Source organism: Lipophrys pholis, assembly GCF_963383615.2.
Source record: "Lipophrys pholis genome assembly, chromosome: 14".
In the NCBI taxonomy this organism is placed as follows: domain Eukaryota; kingdom Metazoa; phylum Chordata; class Actinopteri; order Blenniiformes; family Blenniidae; genus Lipophrys; species Lipophrys pholis.
This window is the reverse complement of record NC_137633.1, coordinates 2,093,090-2,102,974: the sequence shown is the minus strand read 5'-3', so window position 1 is coordinate 2,102,974 and position 9,885 is coordinate 2,093,090. Positions and strand designations below refer to the sequence as shown.

At 46.5% G+C, this 9,885-nt stretch overlaps 2 protein-coding genes across 3 annotated transcripts in view; one reads left to right on the top strand and one right to left on the bottom strand.

Annotated features, from left to right (window-relative positions):
• Positions 1–2,423: 2,423 nt before the first annotated feature.
• LOC308119664 (uncharacterized protein) lies at positions 2,424–6,973 on the top strand (the record flags this gene model as incomplete). Its single annotated transcript, XM_080479812.1, has 19 exons — positions 2,424–2,448; positions 2,581–2,655; positions 2,726–2,788; positions 2,913–2,987; positions 3,069–3,131; positions 3,256–3,330; positions 3,420–3,482; positions 3,682–3,756; positions 3,827–3,889; positions 4,052–4,126; positions 4,208–4,270; positions 4,445–4,519; positions 4,590–4,652; positions 4,783–4,857; positions 4,947–5,009; positions 5,134–5,208; positions 5,290–5,352; positions 5,443–5,571; positions 5,655–6,973. The coding sequence occupies 19 exons, from the start codon at positions 2,424–2,426 to the stop codon at positions 5,933–5,935; spliced, it is 1,539 nt and encodes a 512-aa protein (XP_080335938.1). The 3' UTR covers positions 5,936–6,973.
• Positions 6,129–9,885, bottom strand: part of mapkbp1 (mitogen-activated protein kinase binding protein 1) — a 15,658-nt gene continuing 11,901 nt past the window's right edge. The window contains exons 26-31 of one of the 2 annotated variants that reach the window (XM_080479953.1): positions 9,721–9,885; positions 9,364–9,439; positions 8,741–9,120; positions 7,842–8,669; positions 7,650–7,735; positions 6,129–7,574 (exon numbers count right to left, since the gene is read on the bottom strand). In XM_080479953.1, coding sequence (XP_080336079.1) covers positions 7,326–7,574; positions 7,650–7,735; positions 7,842–8,669; positions 8,741–9,120; positions 9,364–9,439; positions 9,721–9,885 — 1,784 coding nt within the window. In that variant the 3' untranslated portion in view covers positions 6,129–7,325. The remainder of the gene's footprint in view (positions 7,575–7,649; positions 7,736–7,841; positions 8,670–8,740; positions 9,121–9,363; positions 9,440–9,720) is intronic. The other variant, XM_080479954.1, reaches the window with a different exon arrangement.

Sequence of the window (9,885 nt, the reverse complement as noted above, 5' to 3'; positions counted from 1 at the left end):
CAACACTCACACACACTTTGTGTTCAGAGCTTCAGGTCCGACTGAGAGACAACGAGAAACATCTGGAGGAGCTGAACACACTGAACACAGGTAACAACACACAAATAGTTTAAGTTGTCTTTTATCCTTCAACTCTAATCCTCTTTAGAATAGCGATATGAAATCTATTGCACTGTGTGTGTGTGTGTGTGTGTGTGTGTGTGTGTGTGTGTGTGTGTGTGTGTGTGTGTGTGTGTGTGTGTGTGTGTGTGTGTGTGTGTGTGTGAATTTTCAGATTTGAACTCTGAACTCATGAAGCTGCAGGAAAACGTCAACACAGCAGAGAATCTGCAACACAACCTGAACACAGGTACACAAACACACTGAACACAGGTCGACAACTACGATGGATACAGACACACAATGAAACTGGATAAATAATGACAACATTGTGTTCAGGCCTGCAGGTCCGACTGAGAGACAATGAGAAACATCTGGAGGAGCTGAACACACTGAACACAGGTAACAACACACAAATAACAGACAATCAATACATAAACAAAGGTAAGATAGTACAGAGGTAACACAAAACAAATACTGTAAATATAAACAAGTTGTCCTTCCACTTAAATCCTATTTCCAGCAGTTGGATGATTCATTTCCTTTGTGATTCGTTTCACTTTGTTCATGTTTCAGATCTGAACTCTGAACTCATGAAGCTGCACATGAAAGTCAACACAACTGAGAATCTGCAACACAACCTGAACACAGGTACACAATGAAACTGAACACAAATACACTTCTACACTAAACACAACACTCACACACACTTTGTGTTCAGAGCTTCAGGTCAGACTGAGAGACAACGAGAAACATCTGGAGGAGCTGAACACACTGAACACAGGTAACACAATGTTCACACAAAGAGGCAACACAAATGACTTATGTTGTGTTTCATCCTGACGCTCACTTCCTGTTTCTAGCAGATCCATGAAATTAAGATCTATTTCACTTTGTTCATGTTTCAGATCTGAACTCTGAACTCATGAAGCTGCACATGAAAGTCAACACAACCGAGAATCTGCAACACAACCTGAACACAGGTACACCAACACACTGAACACAAATACACAACCACCGTGAACACAGTAACAACACAACACTCACACACACTTTGTGTTCAGAGCTGAAGGTCCGACTTAGAGACAACGAGAAACATCTGGAGGACCTGAACACACTGAACACATGTAACAACACACACACACACGTAATAGTTAGGATTTATGTTGTCACTTCCTGTTTCCAGCAGTTCTGAGAAATTAAGATGTATTTCACTTTATCTGTGAGTGTGTTTGCTTTTGTTCATGTTTCAGATCTGAACTCTGAACTCATGAAGCTGCACATGAAAGTCAACACAACCGAGAATCTGCAACACAACCTGAACACAGGTACACAAACACACTGAACACAGGTCGACAACTACGATGGACACAGACACACAATGAAACTGGATAAATAATGACAACATTGTGTTCAGAGCTGCAGGTCCGACTGAGAGACAACGAGAAACATCTGGAGGAGCTGAACACAGGTAACAACACACACAAACATAAAAATAATACACAAAGGTAAAATATTACACAAAGGCAACACAACACAAACACTGTTAACACAAATGACTTACGTTGTTTTTCATTCCACTCAAATTCTATTTCCAGCAGTTGTTTGAAACTGAGTTTTAGTTCAGTGACTTTGTTCTAGTGATTCGTTTCACTTTGTTCATGTTTCAGATCTGAACTCTGAACTCATGAAGCTGCACATGAAAGTCAACACAACCGAGAATCTGCAACACAACCTGAACACAGGTACACAACCACACTGAACACAACTCAACAGCTACAATGAAAACAGACACACAATGAAACTGGATGCAGATAAATAACAACAACACAACACACACTTTGTGTTCAGGCCTGCAGGTCCGACTGAGAGACAATGAGAAACATCTGGAGGAGCTGAACACACTGAACACAGGTAACAACACACAAATAACAGACAATCAATACATAAACAAAGGTAAGATAGTACAGAGGTAACACAAAACAAATACTGTAAATATAAACAAGTTGTCCTTCCACTCAAATCCTATTTCCAGCAGTTGGATGATTCATTTCCTTTGTGATTCGTTTCACTTTGTTCATGTTTCAGATCTGAACTCTGAACTCATGAAGCTGCACATGAAAGTCAACACAACTGAGAATCTGCAACACAACCTGAACACAGGTACACAATGAAACTGAACACAAATACACAACCACCGTGAACACAGTAACAACACAACACTCACACACACTTTGTGTTCAGAGCTGCAGGTCCGACTGAGAGACAACAAGAAACATCTGGAGGAGCTGAACACACTGAACACAGGTAACAACACACAAATAATGGACAATCAATACATAAACAAAGGTAAGATAGTACAGAGGTAACACAAAACAAATACTGTAAATATAAACAAGTTGTCCTTCCACTCAAATCCTATTTCCAGCAGTTGGATGATTCATTTCCTTTGTGATTCGTTTCACTTTGTTCATGTTTCAGATCTGAACTCTGAACTCATGAAGCTGCACATGAAAGTCAACACAACCGAGAATCTGCAACACAACCTGAACACAGGTACACAATGAAACTGAACACAAATACACTTCTACACTGAACACAACACTCACACACACTTTGTGTTCAGAGCTTCAGGTCAGACTGAGAGACAACGAGAAACATCTGGAGGAGCTGAACACACTGAACACAGGTAACACAATGTTCACACAAAGAGGCAACACAAATGACTTATGTTGTGTTTCATCCTGACCCTCACTTCCTGTTTCTAGCAGATCCATGAAATTAAGATCTATTTCACTTTGTTCATGTTTCAGATCTGAACTCTGAACTCATGAAGCTGCACATGAAAGTCAACACAACCGAGAATCTGCAACACAACCTGAACACAGGTACACCAACACACTGAACACAAATACACAACCACCGTGAACACAGTAACAACACAACACTCACACACACTTTGTGTTCAGAGCTGAAGGTCCGACTTAGAGACAACGAGAAACATCTGGAGGACCTGAACACACTGAACACATGTAACAACACACACACACGTAATAGTTATGATTTATGTTGTCACTTCCTGTTTCCAGCAGTTCTGAGAAATTAAGATGTATTTCACTTTATCTGTGAGTGTGTTTGCTTTTGTTCATGTTTCAGATCTGAACTCTGAACTCATGAAGCTGCACATGAAAGTCAACACAACCGAGAATCTGCAACACAACCTGAACACAGGTACACAAACACACTGAACAGAGGTCGACAACTACGATGGATACAGACACACAATGAAACTGGATAAATAATGACAACATTGTGTTCAGAGCTGCAGGTCCGACTGAGAGACAACGAGAAACATCTGGAGGAGCTGAACACACTGAACACAGGTAACAACACACACAAACATAATAATAATACACAAAGGTAAAATATTACACAAAGGCAACACAACACAAACACTGTTAACACAAATGACTTACGTTGTTTTTCATTCCACTCAAATTCTATTTCCAGCAGTTGTTTGAAACTGAGTTTTAGTTCAGTGACTTTGTTCTAGTGATTCGTTTCACTTTGTTCATGTTTCAGATCTGAACTCTGAACTCATGAAGCTGCACATGAAAGTCAACACAACCGAGAATCTGCAACACAACCTGAACACAGGTACACAATGAAACTGAACACAAATACACTTCTACACTGAACACAACACTCACACACACTTTGTGTTCAGAGCTTCAGGTCCGACTGAGAGACAACGAGAAACATCTGGAGGAGCTGAACACACTGAACACAGGTAACAACACACAAATAGTTTAAGTTGTCTTTTATCCTTCAACTCTAATCCTCTTTAGAGTAGCGATATGAAATCTATTGCACTGTGTGTGTGTGTGTGTGTGTGTGTGTGTGTGTGTGTGTGTGTGTGTGTGTGTGTGTGTGTGTGTGTGTGTATTTTCAGATTTGAACTCTGAACTCATGAAGCTGCAGGAAAACGTCAACACAGCAGAGAATCTGCAACACAACCTGAACACAGGTACACAAACACACTGAACACAAATACACAACCACCGTGAACACAGTAACAACACAACACTCACACACACTTTGTGTTCAGGCCTGCAGGTCCGACTGAGAGACAATGAGAAACATCTGGAGGAGCTGAACACACTGAACACAGGTAACAACACACAAATAATGGACAATCAATACATAAACAAAGGTAAGATAGTACAGAGGTAACACAAAACAAATACTGTAAATATAAACAAGTTGTCCTTCCACTCAAATCCTATTTCCAGCAGTTGGATGATTCATTTCCTTTGTGATTCGTTTCACTTTGTTCATGTTTCAGATCTGAACTCTGAACTCATGAAGCTGCACATGAAAGTCAACACAACCGAGAATCTGCAACACAACCTGAACACAGGTACACAATGAAACTGAATGCAAATACACTTCTACACTGAACACAACACTCACACACACTTTGTGTTCAGAGCTGCAGGTCAGACTGAGAGACAACGAGAAACATCTGGAGGAGCTGAACACACTGAACACAGGTAACAACACACACACACACACACACACACGTTATGATTTATGTTGTCACTTCCTGTTTCCAGCAGGTCTGAGAAATTAAGATGTATTTCACTTTATCTGTGAGTGTGTTTGCTTTTGTTCATGTTTCAGATCTGAACTCTGAACTCATGAAGCTGCAGACAAAAGTCAACACAACCGAGAATCTGCAACACAACCTGAACACAGGTACACAAACACACTGAACAGAGGTCGACAACTACGATGGATACAGACACACAATGAAACTGGATAAATAATGACAACATTGTGTTCAGAGCTTCAGGTCCGACTGAGAGACAACGAGAAACATCTGGAGGAGCTGAACACACTGAACACAGGTGACACAATGTTCACACAAAGAGGCAACACAAATGACTTATGTTGTGTTTCATCCTGACGCTCACTTCCTGTTTCTAGCAGATCCATGAAATTAAGATCTATTTCACTTTGTTCATGTTTCAGATCTGAACTCTGAACTCATGAAGCTGCACATGAAAGTCAACACAACCGAGAACCTGCAACACAACCTGAACACAGGTACACAAACACACTGAACACAAATACACAACCACCGTGAACACAGTAACAACACAACACTCACACACACTTTGCGTTCAGAGTTGCAGGTCCGACTGAGAGACAACGAGAAACATCTGGAGGACCTGAACACACTGAACACAGGTAACAACACACACACCAACACGTGTGTGCAGTGACCCGGTGACCCCCGACACGTCTCCCGTGGTAATGAACCATGAGCGTGTTCCTCAGGTGAGCTGAAGGTGGCGTTCTCAGCCGGTCTGACCGATTCAGGAGCCGTCGGACCCTTCGACCAAGAGACGACGCTCATCTTCTCCAAAACCTTCACCAACATGGGCGGGGCCTACGACCAGACGTCAGGTAGATCCAGTTCCATTCGGTGCTGTGGTCAGCGCAGATTTATTTCAGGAGACAAACATTCTTCACCTGACGTCGTCTTTCAGGCGTGTTCACGGCGCCGGTCGGCGGCGTCTACTTCTTCAGCTTCACGGCGGCTGATTACCTGAAAGGCTACATGGGCCTGCACCTGTACCGCAACGAGCAGCCAGTCGTCTTCAGCCTGGACCTCAACGACCACGGCGGCTACGCCTCCGCCACCACCGCCGTGTCGCTGCAGTTGGACCGCGGCGACAGCGTGCGCCTCAGCCTGCCCGCCTCCTACCGGCTCTACGACGACTCCAGGAACTTCAGCATCTTCTCGGGCTTCCTGCTGTTCGCCGTGTGACGCCGGCGCTCGCTGCCCGGAGAGGCCTCGGAGCATCCACATGGCGTTTGAGGGACGATGAGACAGTGAATCAGGAATTCGAGAGCTCAGTGAAACGCAGGCTGCTGGGAACCGAACACCTCCAACACAAGAGTGCCTCACAGTGATGACAGGATAGCTCGTAAACTCAAACTGTAATCAACGGTTCAGATCGTGACGAGGAGGAAACAAAAATAACTTTATTAAACGTGACAAAAACATCCAGCGTGACCTTTGACCCATGTTCCCACAAATCTACCGGCCATATCAGAATGTACAGTGAAGGCGACATGCTAGCAGCGCAGACGTCTCCCCTAAAACGACGACTCAGCACTTTCACACAAGTAGGTGTGTCAAGATTCTCGCGGTGAAGAAAGTCGGAATGGCATCGGAAAACAAACGGAGCGATTCAGTCACAGAGGAACAGTCTTTGAAAAAAATCAAAAAACAAAAAAAACACCTCAAAGACAAAGAGGAGTTAAGAAACAAAATGGCTTCAGGTTCTTCATCAGTGAGGAAGAGGAGGAATGTACTGAAGCAAACAGTGACGACAAACAGGAAAATCTTTTAACACTTCAAACTTAAATAAAAGTGACTGCGAAAAGAAGTTTTGTGTCGTTTTGCTGTGGAATGAAAAGACTGTTGTGGTCTAATAAATACATGCGTCATACATTCCCGTTAAGGTGGAATCAGATTCAGACGTTAGCGAGCTAAGTATGAACGCTAGTGCCGCTGAACGTAAACAAAAATACTCTTTGCTGTCGGCGCCTCCGAGTGACTCGTCCTTAGTTCTGTGTCTTTTAAAATCTATGAATACTTTTCAGTGTTTGATATGAAGATTCGTCGTCATCCTAGTATTTCTAACTTTATAGTTCTAAACTTCATCAGTTTCGTTAAAATTTCAAATTTGGGGCAGAAAAATCAAACGGAGCCGTTTTGTTTTTTTTGTTTTTTTGGAGCCTGAAAATGTTTGTTAGTAAATCAAAGGTAAAGATGGAAATAAATGTCTTTGAAAACCGTAAATATTGCGATACAAGTGTTTTATCTTTAAAGTGAGTGTGAAGTGGTTTGCTCCGTCACCTCCATAGAGAAATCCTTGTTTGATTCCGGGGTCTTTTAGAGCGAGTGTGTCTGTGTCTGCATGTGTGACTGACCCTGTCAGGCTCCGCCCCCTGTGAGCTCAACGGGTTTCACCGATTGAATATTTAGCAACTTGATTTTGAAAAATTCTCTTCAACTGATATAAAAAAGTTATCAGGAAGTAAAAAATTGATACAAATCTTTTTTAGCTGCTTTGAGTTGAATGTGAGGAGCAGCAGGAGGAAAAGTTCTCAGTTCAGTCTGTGGTGTGGATCGAAGGAGGAGGAGGAGATCAGGAGGAGGAGGAGGTGTTGATGCGGCGGTGAACAGCCTGCAGCAGCAGAAGACTGTACTCCTCCAGCAGCGCCGCCGTCTTCACCTCCCCCACCCCTCCCACCCCTCCCCCCTCATCTCCCAGCATGCTCGGTGTGCCGAGCGGAAGCGAGTCCAGCTCCGCCCTCATGGCCAGGAAGGCCTCTGATAGGAGGAGAGACATCTGCCGCTGGTCGGAGGTGGAGTCATCGAGGGAAGCGCCGCTGACCTGGAGGAAGAGGAGGCGGAGTTATGCATGGTCCAATCAGGCAGAGTTCCCTGCTCGTGGTCGGACTGAACTCACCTTCCTGTACAGGTGTGTGGCTCTCCGGAAGCAGCGCTGCAGCTCATTGGCCGCAGCGTGGCAGTTCTCCACACTGATTGGCTCGTCTGCAGAGACAGAAGCACGGTCAATGAGATGTTCAAACAAGGTCATCAATGATGATGAAGGTGAAAAATGAGAGGAGGAGGAGGACAGAGGAGTGCAAGTTCTCACCCATCACCACCAGGGGGACGGGAAGTGAAGACGAGGGGCAGGGCCACAGAGGAGACGGGATGAAGGGATGAAGGAGAGAAGGACCAGGAGGGGAGTCCGAACCTGCATCGTCTGTGTCCTCTGCACTTCCTGCAGGACTCTGAGGCTCCTCCCCCTCCTGTTGGTGGGGGGGTAGGGGGGAGATGGACACTGGAGGAGGCCGACCTGACGCTGAGGAAGACGAGGATGTGGCGGCCGACTTGGAGGAAGGTGAGAAGGAAGCGAGCGAGGGTTTGTCGGGGAGCGGCCGGCTGCTGCCAGGGACACGAGCCTGGAGGCTGCGGGGGAGAGTGGCCGCCTGGTTACCATGGTTACCCACAGAGGACGAAAAGGACGCCAGGATGGGGACGACAGCCGTGTGAGGTGGCATGGCCAGAGCTGGAACGGAGGGCACCACGGCAACAAGAGGACAGGGAGTCTCTTTGACCAGAGAGGCGGAGTTCACCCCCGACGACAGTGACATCACAGCAGCGTCGTCCGCCGATTCGTTGAGGCCGTCGCCCACGGAGACGGACCGCGACATCTTGGCCATGGAGCTGGCGGTGGGACTCATGTAGGAGCGAGACGGCGTGCAGGACAATGATGAAGACTTCCTCGACGCCGCCACTTCCTGCTGCGGGGAGGCGGGGTTTGGCCTCTGAGTGGGCGGGGCAGCGGACGCGGGGCGTCTGGGCGAGGAGGGGAGGGTGGTGGGGCGCTGAGGGGGGAGGATCATCTGAGGTGGGAGAAGCAACTGAGGGGGGACCTCTCGAGACGGACGGGAGGTAGACTGGAAGACTGGAGAGTCGCCTGAGAAGAGAGAGGTGGTGAGGACGAGACCGGCTGAAGTTGTTGTGGTCGCGGTTCTGGAAGGTTCTTACCTGACTCGCTCAGCAGACTCTGGACCGACTGGCTCTTGCGGAGGCCAGAGGAGGAGCTGAGGTGCGAGGCGACGGCCCGGGCGGCCGGGCCCAGGGTCCTCCTGGACTCCACCGCCGCTGGAGCCTTTTTCTTCAGCAGAGTCGGCTGCTGGGTGTCACCAGACCCCACAGAGCTCTGGTTCAGCTCCGGGTTCTGGTCTGGAGCTTGCTGGTCCTGGTTCTGAGGAGCCTGGTCCTGGTTCTGAGGAGCCTGGTCCTGGTCCTGCTTCCAGGACACCCTCCTCTCCTGAGTAAGAGGTCGGACTTCAGAGACCAGAAGGCGGGTCTTCGTCTCAGCCCCTCCTCCCCCGCTCCGCGAGGGGAGGGGCAACACTGTGCGACTGGGCGGAGACAACACACACACACACACACACACACACACACACACACACACACACACACACACACACACACACACACACACACACACACACACACACACACACACGGTTGAGGATTATCAAATTGATCCATTGCTTGAGTTGATTCAGTGCCTGTTGTGTAGTTGTCGTTGTGTAGTTGTTGTGTAGTTCTTGTTGTGTAGTTCTTGTTGTGTAGTTCTTGTTGTGTAGTTGTGTGTTCACCTTGTGTTCTTGGACAGGAACCTGGAGGAGATGCTCAGACTCTCGGTGGAGCTGTGTGACATTCGACTTGGACTTCCTGTGGACAAACACATAAGCAATGCCGTTTCCATGACAACATAAACATGTGTGGCTGAAATATAATGCAGACGCTTGTATCTCCTATTTAACCTGAATATTGAAAATAAAGGATCAGTTACATTCAACCTTAGTTACTGGTTGATTTTGTTACAGGTCATATTGCTGTTTTCTAGTTATCTTACAGGTTGTGTTGCTGGTTGCATTGTTGATTTCTCGTTATGTTACTAGTTGTGTTACTGGTTTCTGGTTGTGTTGCTGGTTGCTTTACTGTTTGCGTACCTGAAGGTGAGAGCTCAGCCAGTGTGACGAAGTTCTCCTTGAGGAAGGCCTCCTGGTCGGGGGTCTGAGGGACGGGGTGGGAGGTGCTGATCCCTGCTCCTCCTCGTCCTCCGTCTTCGTCCTCCTCAGACGAGTTTCCGTCCAGAGGCTCCGTTTGCTCCCAGG